We start from the raw sequence: 27,471 nt of genomic DNA on the forward strand, positions 1-27,471 counted from the left end.
ACAGGAACATGCCTGTCCTGTATTCCCTTCAACTGACACTTGAAAGCCTCCCACATGTCAGATGTTGATTTGCCCTCAAACATCCGCCCCCAATCTATGTTCTTCAGTTCCCACCTAATATTGTCATAATTAGCCTTCCCCCAATTTAGCACATTCATCCTCGGACCACTCTTATCCTTGTCCACCAGTACTTTAAAACTTACTGAATTGTGGTCACTGTTACCGAAATGCTCCCCTACTGAAACATCTACCACCTGGCCGGGCTCATTCCCCAATACCAGGTCCAGTACCGCCCCTTCCCTAGTTGGACTGTCTACATATTGTTTTAAGAAGCCCTCCTGGATGCTCCTTACAAACTCCGCCCCGTCTAAGCCCCTGGCACTAAGTGAGTCCCAGTCAATATTGGGGAAGTTGAAGTCTCCCATCACCACAACCCTGTTGTTTTTACTCTTTTCCAAAATCTGTCTACCTATCTGCTCCTCTATCTCCCGCTGGCTGTTGGGAGGCCTGTAGTATACCCCCAACATTGTGACTGCACCCTTCCTATTCCTGATCTCTACCCATATAGCCTCACTGCCCTCTGAGGTGTCCTCTCGCAGTATAGCTGTGATATTCTCCCGAACAAGTAGCGCAACTCCGCCTCCCCTTTTACATCCCCCTCTATCCCGCCTGAAACATCTAAATCCTGGAACGTTTAGCTGCCAATCCTGCCCTTCCCTCAACCAGGTCTCTGTAATGGCAATAACATCATAGTTCCAAGTAGTAATCCAAGCTCTAAGTTCATCTGCCTTACCCGTAATGCTCCTTGCATTAAAACATAGGCACTTCAGGCCACCAGACCCGCTGTGTTCAGCAACTTTTCCCCGTCTGCTCTGCCTCAGAGCCACACTGTCCCTATTCCCTAGTTCTCCCTCAATGCTCTCACCTTCTGACCTATTGCTCCCGTACCCACCCCCCTGCCATACTAGTTTAAACCCTCCCGTGTGACACTAGCAAACCTCGCGGCCAGGATATTTATGCCTCTCCGGTTTAGATGCAACCCGTCCATCTTATACAGGTCACACCTGCCCCGGAAGAGCTCCCAGTGGTCCAGAAAACGGAAACCCTCCCTCCTACACCAGCTGTTTAGCCACGTGTTTGTCTGCTCTATCTTCCTATTTCTAGCCTCACTGGCACGTGGCACAGGGAGTAATCCCGAGATTACAACCCTCGAGGTCCTGTCCTTTAACTTTCTGCCTAGCTCCCTGAACTCCTGCTGCAGGACCTCATGCCCCTTCCTGCCTATGTCGTTAGTACCAATATGTACAACGACCTCTGCCTGTTTGCCCTCCCCCTTCAGGATTCCCTCTACCCGTTCGGAGACATCCTGGACCCTGGCACCAGGGAGGCAACATACCATCCTGGAGTCTCTTTCACGTCCACAGAAGCGCCTATCTGTGCCCCTGACTATAGAGTCCCCTATTACTATTACTCTTCTGCGCTTTGACCCTCCCTTCTGAACATCAGAGCCAGCCGTGGTGCCACTGCTCTGGCTGCTGCTGTTTTCCCCTGATAGGCTATCCCCCCCGACAGTATCCAAAGGGGTATATCTGTTCGAGAGGGGGACAACCACAGGGGATTCCTGCACTGACTGCCTGCCCTTTCTGGTGGTCACCCATTTCTCTGCCTGCACCTTGGGTGTGACCACATTTACATAACTGCGATCTATGACGCTTTCCGCCACCTGCATGCTCCTAAGTGCATCCAATTGCTGCTCCAACCGAACCATGCGGTCTGTGAGGAGCTCCAGTTGGGTGCACTTTCTGCAGATGAAGCCACCCGGGACGCTGGAAGCCTCCCGGACCTGCCACATCTCACAGTCAGAGCACAGCACCCCTCTAACTGACATTGCGTCAATTAATTAAAATTAAAATTTGTCTCTTTTTTTTTTTTAAATTGCAAAGTTACTGTCAACTATCTGTTTCCTAGCACTAGATTTCTAATAGAAATGCGATAGCTAACTATAATACTCTCCGATCTCTGGCTTAGATAATAACTTAATTATAATTTAGAGGATATGTTTAATTAGTTCCCAAATACTCAAATATTTTTTAAATTTAGGTTAGAATCCCAACCAGCCACTCAGGTCACAGCTTTTCTGTGATGTCGCTTCAATTTCCCCCCGACACACACAATTTGAAAAAAGGTATAAAAGTAAAAATCACTTACTTGCCTTCTGAGTGTCTGAGATGTTCTCAGGTTCTCTCGCTGACAGAGACTGCTCCTCCACCTCCGATCCTTGACCTGCACAATGCTAATAATATAATAATATAATATGGCACTTACCTTACACCAATGGGTCTTATTATTAGGTTAGAGGAGGAGGGCGGGTGGGAGACACTACACGTGTAGTGTCTCGGGTTTCCTCTCCACCAGAATTTATTGGTTGGGGGGGGGGGGGGGGGCACTTGCCAGAGGTAGAACTTCCGGTTCCCGCCTTATATAAAAACAAATAAAACTGAAAAGAAGAAGAAGTAAAAGATTTAGTAAAATTTATCTTGTAACCGGAGAAGGCACTAAATCTATCCACCACCCCTATAATGGAGGGGACTGAAATGCTTGAGTTCGACGCAAACAACAAGGAGTTAGAGTACACACCTGTCTAGTTCCTCTCTGGAGCCCAAAATCCTTCAACCGTAACCCATTCGTGAGCAGAGCCGTGCACAGGCCTATGATACAACACTCAAATCCACTTGATATAATCATCACCCAACCAAATCTCCATAACGTTTACACCAATTAATTCCAATCAACCTGATCAAAAGTTTTTTCACTAGCCCATCCAGTGCCTTTTTCTGAAAAGCCTGAATCACATTCAGCAGTCTTCTAAAATTGTTACTGGAAAATCTACCCCGAATAAACCTAGTCTGGTCCTCCCAAACAATTGATGGAAGGACATCTTCCAATCTTCTCGCTACAACTGTAGACAATATTCAGGAGAGATATTGGCCTGTAAGTGGCACATTCCTCAAGATCTTTACCTGCCTTCAAAATCAAGGAACGGCCTCACGAAGTATCGACGGCGGCAGCAACCCTGCCTCCAAAGCGTGGTGATGCATACCCACCAATGGTTCCAAAGGCAAATCTTTAAACTCTCTATAGAACTCGCATTGGGGACTTTTAACAAGGCCAAGTGTGTACTGCCAAAGTTCCACCAGCACATCTCCTGTCCCACCAGGGGCGACAACACTCTTGACCACTGCTACTCAAAAATCAAGGGCGCCTACCGTTCCATCCCCCAAGCGTACTTTGGGAAATCAGACCATAAGACTGTGTTCCTTCTCCCGGCATACAAGCAAAAACTCAAGCGGGAGAATCCAGCTAAGAAGGTCGTGCATGCTGGTCTGAGGAAACAGAAGAGCTCCTGCGTGACTGCTTGGAGACAGTGGACTGGTCCATATTTAAGAACTCAGCGACCAACTTAAATGAGTATGCCACCACCGTCACAGACTTCATCAGCAAATATGTTGTCGACTGCGTGCCAAAGAAAGCAGTACATACGTTCCCCAACCGGAAACCATGGCTCAATCTCGAGATTGACTCCCTACTGAAGGACAGATCTGAGGCGTTCAAGTCAGACGACCCTGACCTATACAAAAATCCAGCTACGACCTCTGCAAAACCATCCGAGATGCCAAGAGAGAATATCAGACCAAGCTAGAGTCAAAGCTCTTGGCGATTGTGGCAAGCCCTAAACAACATTACGGGCTACAAAGCGAAGCCGAACAGTACCTCCAGCAGCAGCGCACTCCTCCCCGATGGACTCCATGCATTCTATGCTCGGTTCGAGCAGGAAGCCAACGATCTGCTGTTGAGTGACCCAGCAGCCCATAACGCACCCATACCCACCATCACAGCTTCCAAAGTCAGATCGGCTTTCCTGAAAGTGAACCCTCTGAAGGTGACGGGTCCGGACGGGATCCCTACCCGTGCACTAAGAGCCTGCGTGGAGCAGCTGGCAGATGTGTTCGCGGACATCTTTAACCTGTTCCTACTCCGCTCCGAGGTCCCCACCTGCTTCAAGAAGACCACCATCATACCGATGCCAAAGAAAAACCAGGCAACGTGCCTCAATGACTACCGTCCGCTGGCCCTGACTTCAGTCTTAATGAAGTGCTTCGGGAGGTTGGTCATGAAGCGCAACACCTCCATACTCCCAGAACGCCTTGATCCACTGCAATTCGCATATCGCCGCAACCGGTCCTCAACAGGCGCCATTTCCCTGGCCCTACACTCCTCCCTAGAGCACCTCGACAACAAGGACACCTACATCAGACTCCTATTTATTGACTATCTCTTCAACACCATAATCCCAGCCAAGCTCATATCAAAGCTCCAAAACCTAGGACTTGGATCCTCGACTTTCTAACCCACAGACCACAAACAGTATGAATAAACAACAACAACACCTCCACAATAGTCCTCCATACTGGGGCCCCGCAAGGCTGCGTACTTCGCCCCCTACTATACTCCCTGTACACACACGACTGCGTGGCAAAATTTGGTTCCAACTCCCATCTACAGGTTTGCTGACGATATGCCATAGTGGGCCGGATCTCGAGTAACGACGAGTCAGAATACAGGAGGGAGATTGAGAACCTCGTGGAGTGGTGCAGCGACAACAATCTATCCCTGAATGCCAGCAAAACTAAAGAGCTGGTCATTGACTTCAGAAAGCAAAGTACTGTACACACTCCTGTCAGCATCAACAGGGCCGAGGTGGAGATGGTTAGCAGTTTTAAATTCCTTGGGGTACGCATCTCCAAAGACCTGTCCTGGTCCGCCCACGTCGACACTTTCACCAAGAAGGCACAATAGCGCCTATACTTTCTCAGGAAACTAAGGAAATTCAGTATGTCCACGTTAACTCTTACCAACTTTTATAGATGCACCATAGAAAGCATCCTATCTGGCTGCATCGCAGCCTGGTATGGCAATTGCTCGGCCCAAGACCGCAAGAAACTTCAGAGTGATGAACACAGCCCAGTCCATCACACAAACCTGCCTCCCATCCATTGACTCCATCTACGCCTCCCGCTGCCTGGGGAAAGCAGGCAGCATAATCAAAGACCTCTCCCACCCGGCTTACTCACTCTTCCAACTTCTTCCAACGGGCAGGAGATAAAAAGGTCTGAGAACACGCACAAAGAGACTACAAAACAGCTTCTTCCCCGCTGTTACCAGACTCCTGAACGATCCTCTTATGGACTGACCTCATTAACACTAACACTACACCCCTGTATGCTTCACCCGATGCCGGTGTTATGTAGTTACATTGTGTACCTTGTGCTGCCCTATTATGTATTTTCTTTTATTTCTTTTTCTTTTCATGTACTTAATAATCTGTTGAGCTGCTCACAGAAAAATACTTTTCCCTGTACCTTGATACACGTGACAATAAACAAAATCCAAATCTAAAACCATCCGATCCCAGGACTTTGCCCGGCTGAAGCTCCTCAATGGCTGTATCCACCTCATCTTTGGAGCTAGGAGGATTGAGAGGCAGGTGTTGGCTCTCTGAAGCCTCCAGAAGCCCAAGGGAAGAGAATAAAACGACCCATACCTGCCATCACATTAGAAGACTGATCTGACCTGTACATTTCTGCAGAAAGATTCTTAAAAGCCCCATTAATCTCCTCTGTTTTCATAAGCCTCCCTCCCTCCAAACGACACACAAAGAGGGGATAGCCCTAGAATCTGCCGCCTTAGTTAAGCAGGCCAAAGACTAGGCTTCTTCCCAAACTCCTTCAGCTTTTGCCATGCAAACCTTGGCTTCTCTCATCCTGATGAGTGAACAAGGAACTAAGAGCCATCCTTGTTGTGTTAACCTCCTTCCTGTTAAGAGCCCTCTTATATCCCTCCTCTGCTTTAGCCAGCTAGACTTCCAGTCAGCGCTGGTTCTCCTTCATCTTATGACTTTTATTAGCTGTGTAAGAAATAATCAACCCTTTAGCATAGGTCTTGTGTGTCTCCTATAAAATGTAGGTCTTGTATGTCTCCTGTAAAATGTAATGAGAAATATTAGGAGTTGAGTTGACTGAAGGAAATAAATTCAATCTCTTTCTTAAAATAAGTAATAAATGAAGTATATCTGAGCAAGGAGGCATCAAACTGCCATTTTCTACACTGGGGGTTGACCCCTCGTGCAAAAATTCCAGGAAGACCAGAGCATGGTCTGAGATTACAATACTACCAATAGAACAGGAATATACCAAGTGTAGGATCATCCTTGGCACAAAAAACTATCAATTCTAGTGTGAGACTGAGGGGCTGAGAAGAATGTAAAGTCTCTATATATAGTGTGTTGGATCCTCCAAGCAACTATATATCCAATCTCCTCGCATGCCAAGGTCAACGTCTTAGCTTGCAGAGTGGGAGGGTTCCTGGAACTAGGAGCTTGCTGAGGTGGCAGTTAAAGTCACCAGCCACAAAGGAATTACCCGAAGCCGATTCTGAAAAGCCCAGAAAAACCTTACTGGAAAAGCCCCAAATGATTCGGAGGTCCGTACACATTCATTATTGAGACAATGTCTCCATGCACCAAATCCCTAATGATGACATATGTACCACCCTTGTCCTTAGTACAAGTCTCTGTCTTCAAGGGGATGTTCTTGATCAGGATTGCCACACCCCTGCTACTCGATGAAAAAGACCTGCCCCTGCCGATTTCTGTTTCAATTTTCAGTGCTCTTTATCATCCAAATTAATTTATTGTATCGAGGCTATGTCCACTTTCTCCTCAAGGAAGGAAAGAATCTTTTTCCTTTTGATAGGAAGATGAATACCCTGTACATTCCATGACTAAATGTTGAGATTAACGCTGCCACTATTATAGGCCAGAGAAGAAGCATGGAAATGGATTTTTGCACCACAATCTGGCGTGTACCATGGCATCCCTCCCCCAACTCATTTTACACCAGAGGTACCATCCTCAGAATGTTCCTTTCACTATCTGCACCAACGCAGGATAAAGCCAACAACTCAGAGACCCTATTAGCCCCACAGCCACACTGCTTTTGCCACCATGACACAATCTCCTCAACAAGTCGGAGAGAAAAAATACCTACAAGGGAATGGGATTCGAAAGCCCCTCCTGCATTTTAAACTCGCCCATGCAGATCTGAATCCACCACCCACTATCCGGTTCGATTTTGCCATGATGAAGACACAGGTGATAAGAAAGGACCATGGATAATAAACACACGGCACATTTCAAGCAGAGAAGACTGAGGGGGAACCTCGTCGACAGGTACAAAATTATAAGGACCGAGATAGGAAGAAACTTATCTCCTCAGACGGAGGGGGTCAATAACCAGTGGGCATAGATTTAAAGGTCAGGAGCTGGAGAGGGGATTTGAGGAAAAACCTTTTCACCTAGGGTGTGGTGGGAATCTGGAACTCGCAGCCTGAAATGGTAATCGAGGCGAGAACCTTCACAATGTTGTTATGGGTCCGGGTTTACAGAACCCCAAAGTGTTTCATGGAGTTCAACCGACCCACAACTTTTAATAGATTGTGGTGTGGGAAGCACACTGCGTACTCTCCAGGTGTGATACAGTAATTATGGACAAATGGTTTTTAAAACAAAACAATGTTTATTCTATGAACTCAATTCAACCTTTAAAAAACAAACATTGAATATCTTAACACCCATTACTTCAAAGATAACCCCAAAAGACTACAACACTAAATAATCCTTCAAACTGTTCCTTTTAAACATCCAAAAGATTTCAACCTTCAAAAACAGACATGAGGTTACATTCAATATATTTATAGTCTTTGGATTTGCAGACATCAACAGAACAGCTCTGTTTCTTCCTGCAACTCTCAGCAAGCTCTGTGTTTTCTTCCTGCAGCTCTCAGCAAAACACACACACTCCCAGCTTTCTCCTCAAACTGAAACCAAAAGCAGAAGTGAGCTCAGCTCCCCCCACCCTCTGACATCACTTCAGTAATATGATCAGCTCCATTTCTTAAAGGTACATTGCTTAAACATCCATTTCTTAAAGGTACTCTCACATGGCAATATTTAAGCAGCATTTAGATGAGCACTTTACATGCAAGGTTATACAAGGTTATGGACCAAGTGCTGGAAAATGGAATTAGAATGGATTGGTTTTGATGGCCAGCGCATACACGATGGACTGAAGGGTCTCTTTCTGTGCTGTAAAACTCTCTATGATTCTATCTACCATGACTAAGCACTCCTTGGAGAAGGAAAAGACATTCAATATAGTGCTCAAATATCAGCATTTCCCCAAAAGACTAATTCAGACAAACCACACCATGATGGTGAAAGAATCTGCATTAAAGCTTTGAGTTTGTCAGAGTTGCAGACCATCAGTCCAAATCCTTGTCCTTCGTGGGCTTGATAAAAGGATTATCGAAAGACTTAGTGGAGTCTTCAGATATAACTTTCAGGATAGAGCATAACACCATTCATTTCAGCTGCCTTGAGTTGCATTCAAACGTCATCGAAGCCTCGACACTTTATCGGCTTCACCGCCGAAAAGTTCTGGAAGGAGGAAATCCTCACTCTCTCGTGGATCCAGGTCCCTCTACGCCTTGCCGTCTCCAGGACCTTCTGCTGATCTTTAAAATTGTGGAAGTGGATGATTATCGGCATGAGAATGATTGTCTCTTATATTACCGGATCAAACTAGAGTCCCAGGCCAATGACACAAACCCAAGATGTCTGGCAGGGCTTACATAAGATCACAGGCTACAAAGCAAGGCCAGGCGGAATCTCTGGGGCTGGAGCATCCCTACCCGATGAACTGAACAAGTTCTACGTCCACTTTGAACAGTCAGCCAATACATCAGTGCCACCCGCCACAACAGCCTTGGACACACCCATACCCACTATTACAGCCTGGGAGGTAAGAGCTGTCTTCTTGAAAGTAAACCTGCAGAAAGCGCCGGGCCCCAACGGAGTCCCTGGGTGAGCACTCCGAGCCTGCGCTGACCAGCTAGCAAGTGTATTCACAGATATCTTCAACACCTCACTTCTCCGCTCCGAGGTCCCTACCTGCTTCAAGAAGACCACCATAATACCAGTACCAAAGAAGAACAAGGTGGTGTGCCTCAACGACTACCGGCTGTTGACCTTGACGTCTGTTATCATGAAATGCTTTGAGCGGCTAGTCATGAGACGGATTGACACCAGCCTCGCAGATGGTCTCGATCCACAGCAGATGCAATCTCTCTGGCCCTACAATCAACACTCGATCATCTCTACAACAAGGACACCTACGTCAGACTGCTGTTCATAGACTACAGCTCCGCCTTCAACACCATTAACCCAGCAAGACTAGTAATCAAACTCTGTAATCTTGGACTTGACCCCTCCCTGTGCAGCTGGATCCTTGACTTCCTTACCAACAGACTGCAATCTGTCAGGTTAGGCAACAGCACCTCCACAATGTCCTCAACACTGGGGTACTGCAAGGATGTGTGCTCAGTCCTCTGCTGTACTCCCTATTCACACACGACTGTATGGCGAGATTCAACTCCAATTCAATCTATAAGTTTGCAGATGATACATTGTTGATCACTTTACTGGTGATCGAGAGTAGACTGATGGGATGGTGATTGGCTAGGTTGGATTTGTCCTGTTTCTTGCGTACAGGCCATAACCGGAGCAATTTTGCACATTACTGGGTAGATGCCCGAGTTGTAGCTGTATCAGGACCGCTTTGCGAGGGGAATACCAAGTTATTGAATAGTGAAACATGTGAGAAATCAACAGGATCAATGTAATAGAAAATAAATTATCACTATATGTCCAAATAACTAGCAGTACAGTTGGAAAATAGAAGCTAAGTAAGGAAGGATTTGCAAATTGAAAGTAATACATTTCTTTCTGCAATTTCTGGTACTTATGAATACATAAAATTTCCATTTATTCATGGAAACCTTTTAATGTCACTTTTTACTGCTAGTCAGAATGTATTTTAGCTATACATTATCCAACATTTTTTTTAAAAAAAAATTTTATTCAGCTTTTCATAAAATATCAATAACAAAATGAAAAAGGAACCCAACAGGGTTAAGTACAAAACACGGTCTAGAAAAGCAACCCTCCATACCTCCCTCCCCCCTGTACATAAATAATAAATTAACATTAACACCCCGACTTAACGCAACAGGTATATACATTCCCTCAGACCCTCCAGTGTAAATAACATAAACAAAAATAAAATAACCCCCCCCCCCAAAGTTGCTGCTGCCATTGACCGATGTCTACTGTTCTGCCAGAAAGTCTAAGAACGGTTGCCACCGCCTAAAGAACCCTTGTACCGACCCTCTCAAGGCGAATTTCACCCTCACCAACTTAATAAACCCCGCCATATCGTTGATCCAGGATTCCACGCTTGGGGGCCTCGCATCCTTCCACTGAAGAATCCTTCGCCGGGCTACCAGGGACGCAAAGGCCAGAATACCGGCCTCTTTCACCTCCTGCACTCCCGGCTCCTCTGCCACCCCAAATATTGCGAGCCCCCAGCTCGGTTTGACCCTGGATCCTACCACCCTCGACACCATCCTCGCTACGCCTTTCCAAAATTCCTCCAGCGCTGGGCATGCCCAGAACATATGGGTGTGATTTGCTGGGCGTCCTGAACACCTAACACACCTCTTTTCCCCCCCCCCCCCCCCCCCAAAAAAAAAAACCCGGCTCATCCTTGTCCCGGTCATGTGTGCCCTGTGCAGCACCTTAAACTGTATGAGGCTGAGCCTCGCGCACGATGAGGAAGAGTTCACCCTCCCCAGGGCATCTGCCCACGTCCCTTCCTCAATCTCCTCTCCCAACTCCTCCTCCCACTTACCTTTCACCTCCACCACCGAGGCCTCCTCCTCCTCCTGCATCACCTAGTAAGTTTCCGAGATCTTCCCCACTCCCACCCACCCCTCCGAGAGCACCCTGTCCTGTACTGTGTGTGGCAGCAGCCATGGGAATTCCACCACCTGCCGCCTGGGAAACGCCCTTACCTGTAAGTGCCTGAAGGTGTTCCCCGGGGGGAGCTCTTACTTCTCCTCCAGCTCACCCAGGCTCGCAAACCTCCCGTCCACAAACGGGTCCCCCAACCTTCGTATCCCTGCCCTGTGCCACCCCGAAAACCCTCCATCTGTTCTCCCTTGGACGAATCGGTGGTTCCCCCGTATTGGGGTCTACACCGAGGCCCCAGCTTCCCCCCCCCTGTGCCGCCTCCACTACCCCCAGATTTTGAGGGCAGCCGCCACCACCGGGCTCGTGGTATACCTCCTTGGAGGGAACGGCAGCCGCGCCGTTGCCAGCGCCCCCAGACTCGTACCCACACAAGACGCTGTCTCCAGCCTCTTCCATGCAGCCCCCTCCCCCTCCATCACCCACTTGCGCACCATCGTCGCATTGGCGGCCCAGTAGTACCCACAGAGGTTGGGCAGCGCCAGCCCCCCCATTTCTCTACTCCGCTCCAGGAACACCCTTCTCACCCTCGGAGTCCCTCGCGCCCACACAAACCCCATTATACTCCTGTTGACCTGCCTGAAAAAGGCCTTCGGGATGAACACGGGGAGGCACTGGAACAGGAACAAAAGCCTTGGGAACACCGTCATTTTGACTGACTGCACCCTACCCGCCAAGGACAGAGGCAACGCGTCCCACCTCTTGAACACCTCCTCCATTTGCTTCACCAGCCTTTTGAAAGTAAGCCTATGCAGGGGCCCCCAGCTTCTGGCCATATGACCCCCAAATACCTGAAGCTCCTCTCCTCCCTTTTTAGTGGGAGCTCACCAATCCCCCTCTCCTGGTCCCCTGGGTGAACCACGAACAGCTCGCTCTTCCCCATATGGAGCTTGTACCCCGAGAAATCCCCGAATTCCCTAAGGATCCTCATTACCTCCGACATTCCCCCCACCGGGTCCGCCACATGTAGCAGCAAGTCGTCCGCATAGAGCGACACCCTATGCTCCTCCCCACTCTGCACCAACCCCCTCCAGTTCCTCGACTCCCTCAATGCCATAGCCAGGGGTTCAGTCGCCAGTGCGAAGAGCAGGGGGGACAGGGTCCACCCCTGCCTCGTCCCTCGGTGCAACCGAAAGTATTCGGACCTCCTCCTGTTTGTGGACACACTTGCCATCAGGACCTCGTACAACAGCCTAAACCACCTGACGAACCCCTCCCCAAACCCAAACCTCTTCTGCACCTCCCACAGGTACCCCCACTCTACCCTATCGAAGGCTTTCTCAACGGCCATCGCCACCACTATATCCGCCTCCCTCTCCCTCACCGGCATCTTGATAACGTTCAAAAGCCTCCGCACATTCGCGTTCAACTGCCTCCCCTTCACGAACCCCATCTGGTCTTCGTGGATGATCTGCGGCACACAATCCTCAATCCTCGTGGCTAAGACCTTCGCCAGCACCTTGGCATCTACGTTTAGCAACAAAATCGGCCTGTAAGATCCACACTGCAAGGGATCCTTGTCCCGCTTCAGGATCAAGGCGATCAGTGCCTGGGACATCGTCGGGGGCAAAGCACCCCCCTCCCTTGCCTCATTGAAGGTCCTAACTAGCAACGGGCCCAACAGGTCCATATATTTTTTATAGAATTCGACCGGGAAACCGTCCGGCCCTGGTGCCTTCCCCGCCTGCATGCTTCCTATCCCTTTGGTCAGCTCCTCCAGCCCAATCGGGGCCCCCAATCCCGCCACCAGTCCCTCCTCCACCTTTGGAAACCTCAATTGGTCCAGGAAGCGGCCCATCCCTCCGTCCTCCAGTGGGGGCTCGGACCGGTACAATTCCTCATAAAAGTCCCTGAAGACCCCATTGATGCCAACCCCACTCCGCACCACACTCCCTCCCCTGTCCTTAACTCCCCCGATCTCCCTAGCTGCGTCCCGCTTCCGAAGCTGATGCGCCAGCATCCGGCTTGCCTTTTCCCCATACTCTTAAATCGCCCCCTGGGCCTTCCTCCACTGCACCTCCGCCTTCTTGGTGGTCACCAGGTCGAATTCGGCCTGGAGGCTGCGCCTCTTCTTTAACAATCCTTCCCTGGGCACCTCCGCAAACCTCCTGCCTACCCTCACCATCTCCCCCACCAGCCTCTCCCTCTCCCCCCGCTCCTTGTGGGCCCTCATGGAGATCAGCTCTCCCCTAACCACCACCTTCAGCGTCTCCCATACCATCCCCACGCGGACCTCCCCGTTATCGTTGGCCTCCAGGTACCTTTCTATACTTCCTCGGACCCGCTCGCTCACCTCCTCATCTGCCAACAGCCCCACCTCCAAGCGCCACAATGGGCGCTGGTCCCTCTCCTCCCCCAGCTCTAAGTCCACCCAATGCGGGGCGTGGTCCGAAATGGCTATCGCCGAGTACTCGGTATCCTCTACTCTCGCTATCAGCGCCCTGCTCAAAATAAAAAAGTCGATTCGGGAATAAGCCTTATGGACATGTGAGAAGAATGAAAATCCCGTAGCCCCCGGCCTTGCAAATCTCCAAAGGTCCACCCCTCCCATCTGGTCCATAAACCCCCTCAGCACTCTAGCTGCCGCCGGCTTCCTACCCGTCCTAGACCTGGAGCGATCCAGTGCCGGAACCAGCACCGTGTTAAAGTCTCCCCCCATTATCAGGGCCCCCACTTCCAAGTCTGCGATCCGACCCAACATGCGCTGCATAAAACCCGCATCGTCCCAATTCGGGGCATACACATTGACCAGTACCACCCTCTCTCCCTGCAGCTTACTACTTACCATTATGTACCTACCGCCATTGTCTGCCACAATGCTCGACGCCTCGAATGACACCTTCTTTCCCACCAAGATCGCCACCCCTCGATTTTTGGCATCCAGCCCCGAATGAAACACCTGACCTATCCACCCTTTCCTCAATCTTACCTGGTCTGCCACCTTCAAGTGTGTCTCCTGGAGCATAACCACATCCGCCTTCAGCCCATTCAGGTGCGCGAACACGCGGGCCCGCTTGACCGGCCCATTCAGTCCCCTTACATTTCAGGTTATCAGCCGGATCAGGGGGCTACCCGCCCCCCTCCCCCGCCGACTAGCCATAACCCCTCCTCGGCCAGCCATGCGCCCGCACCCCACGCCCGGCCCGTCTCGACACCCCCACTCGCTCCAGCTCCCCCTTGACCATAGCAGCAGCAACTCGATCCCCCCCCCCCCCCCCCCCCCCCCGGCTAGGACCCATCCTAGCTGTTTTACTCTTTCTCTCTCCCCCCCCCCCCCCCCATTTGCACTTCCGCAAGTCAGCTGACTCCTCCTGACCCCGGCCACTCCCGCCTCCTTCGACTCCTCCCATTGTGTGACACACCCTCCTCTTCCATTCCCCATCCGCAGGCTCTCCCCCTTCCATCCTAAGCGCGGGAAACAGCCCTCGCTTCCCCGCCCCCTCCAGCCTTCAGCGCGGGAAAAAGCCCGTGCTTTCCACCTACCTGGCCCCGCCACCTCTGACGCAGCTCCTTTTACAGGCCCAGTCCCCTCACCCCCGACTCGGGCCTCCCCCTCCCCCATGGGGCCCCATCTCACTGCCGGCCATCCACCCCTGTTCCATTTGCTTTCCCCCCTCCAAGATCCCCCCCCCCGACCAACCCAACCAAAACAGTGCCCAACCCACCCCAACCACCCTCACCGACCAGAAAGAGAAAAACTAAAAAAAAAAACCAAGAGCAAAGGACCCCCCCCTCAAAAAGTAACATATTACTTTATCCAACATTAAAGATCTCCCAGTGCTGGTCTGTTTGACCTGCAATTTTACCCACAAATTAATCTGGGTGAGGTCCCTTTTCAACAAATTAAATTATTTTAATTTCTCGATCAATGTTTTTTTTAAAAAATGTTATTTTATTCCAAACATATGCAAAATACAACCACACAAATCAATTACATTTTATTTTATACTTTACTTGATTGTGAAAGTAATTAGTTTATGGTTGTTATTACTTGACCTATATCCAGTGAATTTAGTTGTTCCTACTATGTCCCAATTTCTTATCTTTTTCAAATAAAATTGTCATTTTTGTTCTAATATTGAAGTTCACAATGCATTCGGACCTTGGAAAAATCATTCAGACAGTCCTTGAAGAATTTTGGAAGAATCCTCCAATTGTAGCTTCAAGCGCAGCATCCTTTCCATAGTAAGTATGATCATCGCATATGCTTCAGTTTGGCTCAGCATAACAAGTTTGCATGTGAGTTTGGAGTTTCAAACCCCTCTATGATTTGAGCACATAATGTAGCATAAAGCAACAGTGTGGTACTGAGGGAGCGCTACATGGGTGGCATTTGTACTGTTGAAAACATAACATAGGAAAGAGGTGCAGGAGTAAGCAATATGCTGCTCAAGGCCTGTTCTGCCATTCAATAAGATCAGGGCTGAACCTTAATTGCATATTCTTGTCTAATCCCTGTCAAATCAACCTCAGTTTAGTCTTGAATATAATTGATCGTTCAGCATCCCCAGCCCTCTGGGATAGAGATTCTCACACCTAAATGAGTGAAGAAAGTACTCCATCTCAGTTTTAAATGGGTGCCCCTTATCCTGAGGCTATGCCCCTTAATTCTAGACTCTAACCAGAGAAAACAGCAAATGTCAGCTGTTCATGATACTGCCATTCACACCTTAGACACATCTATTTTTTTCTATTTGTCCCATCACTACTGCCTTTGGGTCTGCATAACCAATTCTTTAATCATTTAATCCCATCTGTCTTTCTCCCTGTTACAGATCTTCCCTTTTGTTCTTTTTCAACTCTCCACTACTTCACTTGTTTAAAACCTATTATATTTCTAACTTTTCACACTTCTGATGAAAGCTCATCAACCTGAAACTTTAGTTCTGATTTCCTCTCCACAGTTGTTGCCTGACCTGAAATATTTCTTGCACTTCCTTTTTATATCTTCTGCAATATTTTGCTTTTATATTCCTACTGTTTTCTATCCTTAATATTACCCACAACTTTGTGACCTTTTATCTTGTACTAATACTGCGACAATTGGTTCCCCTTTATCTACTTTGCTAGTTACATTCTCAAATAACATCAGTTGATTAGTCAAATGTGATGTCCCTTTCACAAATCTGTTTTGATACTGTCTAATCATATTCTAATTTTCAAAATACCCTGGTTACTAATTCCATACGGTTTTTTGGACCATAAGACATAGGAGCAGAAATAGGCCATTTGGCCCATCTAGTCTGCACCGCCTTTTAATAACACCATGCCTGATCTGATATCCTCAACTCCATTTTCCCACCATATCCCTTGATTCCCTTGAAAATCTGCCTATCTTAGCCTTGAACATATTTAACCCAGCCTCTACAGCTCTCTGGTGAAGAATTCCACAGATTCACTCCCCTCTGAGAGAAGAAATTCCTCCACGTCTCTCTTAAATAAATGGATGAGTCCTTACTGAGATTATACCCCCTGCTCCTGGACTGTCCCACAAGGGAAAACAACCTCTCAACATCTATCCTGTCGAGCCCTCTGAGAACCTTGTATGTCTCAATAAGGTCGCCTCTCATTCTTTTTTTAATATAACTCTTTAGGTAGAATTTATAAAAAGATTTTGGGGGATCTGGGGCCCCTGCTGATGAGTGCATACAGTGAGGTGAGGGAGAAGGGGGCTATGTTATCGCAGGCTTCGATATCCTTAATTTTGAAGAAGGATAAAGACCCGGAGCAGTTCAGGTCCTACCGCCCGACATCACTGCTAAATGTACATGCCAAGCTGTTGGCAAAGATCTTGGCCTCGTGGATTGAGGATTGCATGCCGGGGGTGATAGGGAAAGACCAGGCGGGGTTTCTAAAGGTCAGGCATCTGTCGGCGATCATTATGCGCTTATTGAGTATGATAATAATGCCCTCGTAGGAACAAAATGGGGAAGGCCTTTGTTAGGGTACACATAGAATTTACAGTGCAGAAGGAGGCCATTCGGCCCATCGAGTCTGCATCGGCCCTTGGAAAGAGCAGCCCACATCGCCGCCCCATACCCGTAACCCAGCAACCCCACCCAACCCCTTTGGACACTGGCAATTTAGCATGGCCAATCCACCTAACCTGCATGTCTTTGGCTTGTGGGAGGAAACAGGAGCTCCCGGAGGAAACCCACGCAGACACGGGGAGAACGTGCAGACTCCACACAGCCAGTGACCCAAGCCGGGAGTCAAACATGGGACCCTGGAGCTGTGAAGTGACAGTGCTAACCACTGTGCTACCGTGCCGTCCGGGTAGAATGGAATATCTGTGGGAAGTACAAGGACGGTTCATATTCGGGCAGGGGTTTGTGGATTGGGTCTGATTGCTATATTGGGCGCCGGTAACGAGTGTAAGGATAAATCGGGTGAGTTTGCGGTATTTTGGATTACATCTAAGGACAAGGCAAGGATGCTCACTGTCCCAGTTGCTTTTTGCCTTGGCGATAGAGCCACTGGCAATGGTGCTTGGATAGTACGGAGGGTGGAGCACAGGGTCTTGCTATATGTGGACGATCTGCTGCTTTACATATCGGAGACATCAGGGGAATCATGAATCATGAACATTTTAGAGGAATTCGCCTGGTTTTCCATATATAGGCTAAACATGGGGAAGAGTGAGGTTTTTTGATTCCAGGTAAGGGGCAGGAAAGGAGCTTGGGCGAGCTGCCGTTTAAAGTGGTGGAGACTAATTTTAGGTATTTGGGCATCCAGGTGGTGCGGGGATGGGAACAACTGCATAAATTGAATTTGGCGCGGTTGGTGGAGCGATGATGGGGGACTGCAAGAGATGGGATGTGCTCCCATAGTCGCTGGCTGGGCAGGTGAAAATGACAGTACTTCTGAAGTTTCTATTTGTTTTCCAGAACCTTCTGATCTTTATTCCAAAAGGGTCTTTCAGAAAAATAATGCTCGGAGTTCGGGTGGGCAAGGAAATCCCCACGGGTAAAGAAGGTGCAGTTGGAATTGAGGGGGGGGCAGCGAATATTACTGGGCAGCGAATATAGCCATGATTAGGAAGTGAGTAGTAGGGGAGGGAATGAAGGCAGCCTCTTACAAGGTCACTAGCTTAGGGGCACCGGGCACTGTTGATGGCACCTCTGCTGTTCTCACCGACCAAGTACTCCACTAGCCTGGCGGTGGTGGCAGCCCTGATAGTGTGGGGACAGTGGCGGCAGCATCTGGGGTTGGAGGATGCCTCGGAGTGAGCACCGATCTGCGGGAATCATGGATTTGCCAGGTTGGGGGGGACAGACGGTGTTGGATGTGGGGTACTGGGATGGTGGCGGGCAGGGATTGAACGGTTTGGAACCCTATTTGTGGGGGCAGCTTCTTGAGTCTAGAGGAATTGGAAGAGGAGTATGAGCTGCCCAGCGGGATTGGGTTCCAGTACTTGAAGCAGGTGCCATCCTGTCCCGACCTGCCGCCCCCAGGTTGCAGGACAAGGTGGTGTCGAAAACCAGGGATGGCGAGGACAGGGTGCCAGAGATTTATAAGAAATTAATAGATTGTGAGGGCGCCTCGACAGGAGAAGTTAAACAGAAGTAGGAGGAGGAGATGGGGAGGGAATTGGAGGCTGGGTTGTGGGGGAGGCTTTGAGGAGAGTGAATGCATCCACTTCATGTGCTCAGCTTAAGCCTCATTCAATTTAAGGTAATATATAGAGCGCTCATGACGGTGGCCAGATGAGCAGGTTCTTCTGAGGGGGTGGAGAATAGGTGTGGGTGATGTGTGGGGAGGCCTATGAACCCATGTCCACATGTTTTGGGCTTGCCCGAAGCTGGGGAGGCTCTGGCAGGGGTTCGCTTGGCGAGGGCAGGGTGCTGAAGGTGGAGATTGCTCCAAATCTAGAAGTGCCGATTTTTGGAGCGTCGGAAGACCCGGGAGTCCGGGGGCGAGCGAGGCCGATGGTTTGGCATTTGCCTCACTGGTAGCCCAGAGATGGATTTTGTTGGACTGGAGGGACTCTGAGTCGCCGAAACGGGGGGTGTGGGTGAGAGACCTCGCGGAATTCCTTAGGCTGGAAAAAAAATCAAGTTTGCCTTGAGAGGGTCAGTGAAGGTGTTTGCTCGGACTGTTTATCAACTTCTTCAAGGATAGTTAAGACGTCAGCAGTTGGATGGCGGGGGGGATACAGGGGGTGAAAATGGGGAAGGCAGGGTGGGCGGAGGGGAACGGCAGGGTGCTATTTATTTGCTAAATGATTTCCTGTTTGTTCTCTTTTTGGTTGTGTTTAATGGGTATATATAAATGCCTTAATAAAAATATTTTAAAATAGTATTTGTTTATTACAGTCAGCTAAATATTGTTCTTCAATTCCTGTTTGGAGGGCACTATCTTGTTTTTTTATTTCAGGTTGCACCATTCCAGTAATAAGAACAATTTAAATACTTAATTATATAGGTTGTTACAAACAACACATGGCTGTCTGTCCAGCTTTTATATACTCTGTTATTTCAGTGTTCAGTCACAATTGCAAATAATTATTCAGTTTAAGACTGGTGTTTTGCTCTTTCTGTTTGGTAATCTTTACAAATTTAATCTCTTAGCCGTTTCAGTGGTCCTGCTGGTATGGCTCCTTATCCTCTTCAAGGATATCCATTTATTGGGCCATTTACTACACAAGAGTCAACTGTTCCTTGTCTTCCGGATTCCGTTCCAGGCCAAGGCTTTAGTAGTCCCAGACCTGCAGCTCCTGCTTATGGATTGATTACAGACTTGCCGTTACCAGTTCCCACAACTGACTCATCTGAACAGGTAAATTTGAAACCCAGTTTAATATTTAGAACGTAAACATCTCATGGTTTTACAATACTGTATTTAGCTGTAAGTGCAAAGGAAAACCGCTTATGTGATATTTTCTATTTTGCTAACCAACATGTTATTAGCTTGTCTAATTTCAAGTGTTCATATTTCCAGGCAGAACCTGAAAGTGTATTATTTTTAAAAACAGGAAGAGTATAAATTCTACTCAAGAAAACCTGCAGTGGAGTTCTTGACATAATAGGTGATGGTCAAGTAGCAGTATTAATGGGAAGATCTGTTACTAAATTGTGTCATGCTACCATTCCTTTATTTCGAAGAAGCCATTTTGTCAATAAATTCAAACTGTTTCTGTGAACCTTAAGTTCTGATTAATTTACTGTGCATTGCTTGCGAAGTTAAATTAAACTGGTCAGTCAGGTCATCGGGATAACAGAAAGTAAACTTAAGCAATGGACCAAGAAGCTACATTGAGAGTCAAATAATTTTGTCAACACTGCCATAGATACTCTATGCCTTCTACTAGCAATGATGAGGTTTATACAGTCTAGGGTCAGTGCAAGAACTATTTTTACCCTGAATGTGTGCTAGATGCAGTGTTACCCTGAATGTGTGCTAGATGCAGTGTATCATCAGGGCAGTGCAGCAGTACCACCACAAAATCTTTTTTATGGTTATGTTGGGCAAAATGAATCTACAGCAAAATAATTATTTGGTTGATTGCATTAGTCAATCCTGGTGAATCAAATTTGACTTCAAACAAGAATTTAAAAAATAACATGTTTATCCCAGGCCCAGATTGCATGCATAGCTTTCTGATTTCTGGGTTTTTTTGCAATAGGTGACTTTAAGAGCTAAAAATCATAACCTATGTGATTCTGCTTTGTAAGGATGCTTGGCTGAAATAGCAGAATTCCTCTTCAGTTGTCAGATCAAAATTATTTCATAGGGTGTATTCAAATTGGTTTGGAAAGTGGAAATAAATAGACTCAGAAAGCTGATTAATTTCTTCCACACACATATCCCTCGGCTTGACGGGTAGAAAAAATGTAATGGCCCAGATCACACAGTGGGAATTTGCCCAAAAGGTTCTTTGACTGGGACATTCCACCAGTTTGTATCAATGTCTGGTTGAGGATTTGACTTTATTACTTGGTCGACATTACTGACAAGTTGTAAAGCAAAGGCTGAAATCTAGCAAATATTTCCTTAGCCAATGCTACTGAAACTTCCAGCACAGAAAGGGGCAAATCAGTCCATAGTGGCTGTGCTGGTTCTTTGCTAGAGAAATCTAAAACTAATCCCATTGCCTTGTATCTTCCTTTATTTCAAATGGCTAATTGCTGTATATTTTAAGGAGGTAAATTCTTGTCCAAGAGCAATCATCATAAAACCATCCTACACTTATTGACAAAATAAAATACATTCCAAAAATAAGTTTTCTGAGATAAACACAGTGCTGGAACTACTGTGGTTTGGCAAAATCCGTGAAGAGAGAATCCAAATTAATGTTTCAGATCAATGGCTCTTCATTGATTCTGATAACATTTCAGAGTTCATTTATTTCTCCACACTTGCTGCCAGACCTGCTGAATATATGCTGAATTTTCTGTTTTTATTTCAAATTTCTCGAACCCATGATATTTTGCTTTTTGAACGTTGGCAATTCCAACATGTTCTGTTTTCACCTGTTCTTATTTGAGAACAAAAGTGGGAGAATAATAGGAAGAAATATTATCAGGAGCTCTTGGGAAAATCAACTCAACCTAAAATTCTCTACTTGTCTGTTCCTTGTTTTTTTTGAATGGTTGTTGCTTCTACCCCCTCTACTCTGCATTCAATCAATCTTGTCCTCCTGCTGTGAGTCTGACCTATTCCACCATGTCTACTGTTCTGCCATGGCCCACTCTACTCAGGCTGTGTAGCTATTGCCCCCCACAATTCTGAACACAGTATTTCAAATTTCATAGTCTAAGATAATTGGTAAAGCTACTGTCTCACTTTTGGTGAAAGGTTTACTTCCTCATTGGTCTTAAGTCCATCAGTGAGTGAGCAGTCTTTTCCAAGCCTGTAAAACCAAAGCTTAGTCAGCAACAGAAGAAGATACTGTGGATCAGGTAATAGGCGGTCCCAAGCTCTTCACAGAGGGCATATTCTGAACCCTCAAATAGGATAACTTAATTTCACAAGTTGAACATAATTTTCACAAGTGCTCACATTCCAAACCATCTCCAATGTGATTAGTCCATACGTAATGGTGTGCTCTGCTTCCTAATCACCCTATTGCGCATTTCAAATACCTCTGTCTGCAAATAAAGATGTTAGCTAGTCTTTCATCGAAAATCTGGTTTGAAGAAATCTCGTACGGTTTTTAAAAAATGCTGCCTCAATTCCCTAAGTACCCAAAAATCTAACAGCCTCTGCTTTTAATATACTCTGCAACTGAACATGCACCCATCTCTGGGGTAGAGAATTCCAAATATTCAGAACACTTGGAGTGAAGAAATTACTTGACTCAGTCCTAAATGGCCACCCTGTTATTCTGAGACTGGGACCACGTGTTCTATGTTTCCCCAGCCAGTGGAAACATTATTTCAGCGTGTACCTTGTCAACGCCCGTAAGAATTTTATATGTTTCAATTAGATCATCTCCAGGGACTAAAGGGTCCAGTCTATTCAATCTCCCCTAATCGGCAATCCACTTATCCTTCGAATCAGTCCAGTGAACCTTTGTTGCATTCCCTCCAGGCCAAATATACCGTTGTGTTAGGAGGCCAAACTGCACATTGTATTCCAGGTGTGACCTCAGTAATGCCAATGTTTAAGAAGTAAAACTTGTTTACAAAGGGGTTGGAGTATGTGAGTAACAAAAGAAAACCTTTTCCTTCCTAATTGCTTGCTATACCTACATGTTATCTTTGTGATTCATGTACATGGATACCCAGGTCATTCAGAATGCAAATATTTCCCAGTCTTTCAACATTCAAAAAAAGCCCCACTCTTCCATTTTTCATACCTAAAATGGATAATTTTACATTTTGCCATATTGTATTCCATTTGCCGTGTTCTTGGCCACTCAATTATCCCAATTGTACCTTTCTGCAGTCTCTTCATGACCACTTCACCGCTTACTTTCCCACCTAACCTTTATCATCAACAAACTTGGATACAATGCACTCAGTCTCCTGATCTAAGTCATTAATATAGATCATAAATAGCTACAGTCCCAGCACTGATTCTCGCAGCACCCAGGAAGTTACAGCCCACTAACCTGAAAATGTTCTGTTTATTCCTAATCTTTGTTTTCTGTCTATTGACCAATTCTCAATCCATTTTAATATAATCCAAATCTATTGAACCCTAACTTTGTGTAATAACCTCATGTTGCACTTTTTAATAATCTATATAAACTATATCTTTATCCATTCTACCAGTTACATAAAAAAACCTCAGATTTCTCGAGCACAATTTCCCTTTCAAACATCTGCGTTGACTTTGCTTGATGTAATTCTGATTTTCTAAGTGCCCTGTAACTAATTCCTAATAATATGCCTGGGTATAGAACGAATAGGAAACCAGGCGAGCGGTAGGAGATACATGCCCATCTTGGAATACAAAAGCTCTGAGCAGTGACTAATTTTTGTCTCCTATGTTTATGATCCAACTGGCTGTTGAGAGGGAGATTAAGAATGTTTATATTGGTAGAAGTAGAGGTAAGAAAGATTGTTCAAAATTTTTGATCAGAACCATTTTACTTGGCAAGTCATGTCTTTAAAGAGAGTTGTTATCTATTCAGTGTAGACCAGATTGAGCTAGGAAAATAAAGGTCACAATATTAAAACAGTGGTTAATAAAATGCAGAAACTCCAATAATGGCAAAATTAGTTTAATCTGGATCACAGTTTCATTAAAAAAAAGCATAGATCAACAATGGCATTTAAGCTTGCTACTTGATGAAAATCATATAATCAATAGCTGTTTTGTGGAACAACAATGATTATAATACTATAGTATGATTAAGAAATAAGTTATAATTTTCTTTATCTTCCCACTATTTTCACGACCAATGGAACAGCTATTCATTGCTTTAACAGCGTTTTGTTTTTAAACTTTATATTGTCAAATTATTTAATTGGACATTAGTCTACATTAAGACTTTTTTATGTGGGAGAGCGACAAAAAACATTTAATAATTTTAAAGTTTAAATAAAAATCAAAGTAAGCAATTAGTGATTTACCGTTGGGATGATTAGCCTTGCCCTTGAGGTAAATAACAACAAACTGCACCTTAAAAATGAGGAAGATTGCACTGAATTCAGTATGTAATCCATTTGTGGTGAGCTATTTCTGTGAGCTATGCTGGTGCGGTCAGCATTTTTTGCCCTTGAGATGATGGTGGTGAGCCACTGCCTTGAATCCCTGCAGTCCATTTAATGTAGGTATACTCGCAGTGCTGTTAGGAAGGGAGTTCTAGGATTTTGACCCAGCAACAAACAGCGATATATCTACAAGTCAGGATGGTGTTATTGGGGGGGGAACTTGCAGGTGGCGGTGTTCCCATGCATCTGCTATTGTTTACCTTCTCGGTGGTAGAGGTCAGGTGTTTTGAAGGTGTTGACGAAGAAAATATTACAATTCAGAAATGTTGTCATAAACATCAAAGCATATAACTTGAAATGAGGATACCAGTGTACTTTTTTTTCCTTTTAGTTAGGTTTGAATGGCTATAGTTACAAGATGCCAGATGTCCCTGAACACTTTACAGAGCTCCAAGAACTTGGGTATGGCATTTAGATTTTATAAATGTTAAATTGTCACAGCACAACTTTTTGTATTAGCCAGAATTGACTTTAGAAGCAATCTAATAGAACATAGAACATTACAGCGCAGTACAGGCCCTTCGTCCCTCGATGTTGCACCGACCTGTGAAACCACTCTAAAGCCCATCTACACTATTCCCTTATCGTCCATATGTCTACCATTAGAATGCCCTTGGTGTTGGCGAGTCCACTACTGTTGCAGGCAGGGCATTCCACGCCCTTACCAATAGAATACTGGTGTAATTATTTTTTAAACAATTCAGAACTGATATGCCAAACCTGTGAGCAAATGGTGAGTTACGAAGGTGAATGAGGATTCCAGAGGGCAGTTGAATGGATCAGATTTCAGTTCTGTGGTCCAGGTATATTGTAAGCTACAAGTACAATGTCTCAAATAATCTACTCCTCTCTACATATTACAAATCCTACATTTACTTTCATCAAAAATTTTCAATTATAAATTCTGAGTATCCATTTATAATAAACAACCTATGTAAACCTGTCATAGTAATTGTATCCTCAAGCTAGAGGTGACAATGCAGTTTTTTGGTTCACTTCTACTGCATGGAAAGTTTTGTTCAAATTGTTTTTTTTGCTATTTTAACTAAAAATATTGATGTAATGTGTAACCTGATTTTAAGTTGGTGTGCTCTGGTCCAATTGTCCTGGACTTCCAAGTCCACTTCATTTGAAGAGTACACTTGGTTATGACTCTCTTCCTGCATTTAAAATGTTGCAATAATGTCAGTTTTTCCTTGGGTAACTGATGCTGCCTTTTAGAATTTAAGACTGGTGTTTCCTACACAGGAGTATTTTTTTTTTTTAAAGTACACAGTTATTTAACAATGGTGTAACCTGAAATTGCTACCTACAGCTACCACCTTACAGTTTCAGCCAATAGAAACTCCTTGCATGCACTTGTCAAAAGTGTATACCGACATAACAAATATCTACCACTATTCAGTAACCAAAAGAAGTAAATGCACAGTTATTACAGTAAATAAAAGAACTCCACCCTACAGTATTTTACCAAAGAACACACAATGATATACCACAAATACCTAACCAAATAACTTCTGTAATAGAACCGAAAAATACTCAGATCAGGCAAATTCTGTGGAGAAAAAAAAGTTACATTTTTGGGTTGATAACTTTCATTAGAACTGGGAAAAGTTGTTTTTCGTTGGTGAATGGGGAGGGTGCGGGGGAAAACCCCCAAAAAGAAAGGTATGTGATAGATTGGAAGATAGGAGACATTATATGAGAAAAGAGATGGTTGTGCGAGGAGGAGTGGTAATGGATAAGTAAAGAAACAAAGATGTGGTTGGAGGAGGTGTGCAAGTAAAATGGTGAACGGCTGCCATCTGAAAAAGAACTTGCTTCTTAATCAAACATCAAAAATGGGTAATAAAAACAACAGCAATTTCTGGTTTTATTTCAGAATTCCAGCATCCACAGTATTTTGCTTTTATATTGGCAAAAGTAAGTGGCTGACTGGTCCTGAGAATTGAGGATACAAGATTAATTGAAGCATAATCTCAACTATTTCTCACACCTGGTACTATTTTATGTAGCTATCTGTGGTTTCTTAATGATTGTGAAGTTAAAATTGTTAGCTATATCTGAAATATAAAATTTAGCTGACTGAGATTCTAATGAGCATCTTGAATGCAGAAGAAATTTTTTATCGTCCTTGATCTCAGTTTGTCTTTATTTGTTCAGGTATGTTTGTATACCTGAATAGACAAATTAATGCTTGCTTAATTTTTGTTACTAATGTTCACAAATTGACTTTGTTTTATAGTACATCACAATTGACAGATTTAAATGATAATGAGGCCCTGCTGCTGGAACATTTCATCACTTTGCCACAATTGAAGCAGATTTGCACTGACAAAGATGATCTGGTTAATTATATCGAAGAGCTAGCAAGTATGTTTAGTTTTAATGATTTGTCTGTTATGTTTTTGTTTGATTAATGAGCACGGAGCCTCAAACTTTTTGTTTTTTTTAAAGAAAAAAACTTGCATCTTGAACCTCGGTTGGAAGTAGAAAGACAAGAGCTGTTAGATAAAGTAAGGCACCTCTTATTACATTTTTACATTCTTAGATTTTAAATGTACATTATATGCAACACTTTTTTTGTTTTTTCAGTATGATCAGCTAACTGAACTCAAAAGCACCTTTGAGAAAAAATTGGAAAGACAACATGAACTGAGTGAGGTAAGTGATGCGGTCTTTTTGCTTCACTGCTAATTGTGTAGTTTGTGGAAAGTCCAACTGACGAGTGATGGTAGAGTGTTGGTAATGTCACTGGACTGATAATCTAAAGGCCCAGGCTAATGCTGTGGATGGGACAGATTCAAATCCCACAAGCTGGTGGAATTTAAATTCTGGAATGTAAAGCTAGTCTCAGTAATGGTGACCGTAACAACTATCATTGGTCGGCATAAAGAAACATCTGGTTCACTAATATCCTTAGGAAATCTATTGTCCTTACCCAGTCTGGTCTCTGAAATGGCCCAGCAAACTACCCAAGGCAATTGGGGCTAGGCACCAAATGCTGTCCTTGCCAGCAACGTTTCCAATCCGTGAATTCTTTGAAGATGTAACCAGTACAGTTGACAAGGGGGAGCCAGTCGATGTGGTATATTTGAAATGAAATGAAAATCGCTTATTGTCACAAGTAGGTTTCAAATTAAGTTACTGTGAAAAGCCCCTAGTCACCACATTCCGGCGCCTATTCGGGGAGACTGGTACGGCAATTGAACCCACGCTGCTGGCCTTGGGCAGCTATTTAGCCCACTGTGCTAAACCAGCCCCTATATTTGGGACTTTCAGAAGGCGTTTGACAAAGTCCCGCATAAGAGATTATTGTGCAAA

At 45.5% G+C, this 27,471-nt stretch overlaps 1 protein-coding gene across 1 annotated transcript in view; it reads left to right on the top strand.

Annotated features, from left to right (window-relative positions):
• vps37a (VPS37A subunit of ESCRT-I) overlaps nucleotides 1–27,471 on the top strand; it is a 54,257-nt gene that overhangs the window by 12,902 nt on the left and 13,884 nt on the right. The window contains exons 4-9 of the mRNA XM_072496861.1: nucleotides 15,069–15,169; nucleotides 19,555–19,762; nucleotides 24,479–24,549; nucleotides 26,393–26,520; nucleotides 26,605–26,663; nucleotides 26,743–26,811. Coding sequence (XP_072352962.1) covers nucleotides 15,069–15,169; nucleotides 19,555–19,762; nucleotides 24,479–24,549; nucleotides 26,393–26,520; nucleotides 26,605–26,663; nucleotides 26,743–26,811 — 636 coding nt within the window. The remainder of the gene's footprint in view (nucleotides 1–15,068; nucleotides 15,170–19,554; nucleotides 19,763–24,478; nucleotides 24,550–26,392; nucleotides 26,521–26,604; nucleotides 26,664–26,742; nucleotides 26,812–27,471) is intronic.

Source organism: Scyliorhinus torazame, chromosome 3, assembly GCF_047496885.1.
Source record: "Scyliorhinus torazame isolate Kashiwa2021f chromosome 3, sScyTor2.1, whole genome shotgun sequence".
NCBI classification, from domain to species: domain Eukaryota; kingdom Metazoa; phylum Chordata; class Chondrichthyes; order Carcharhiniformes; family Scyliorhinidae; genus Scyliorhinus; species Scyliorhinus torazame.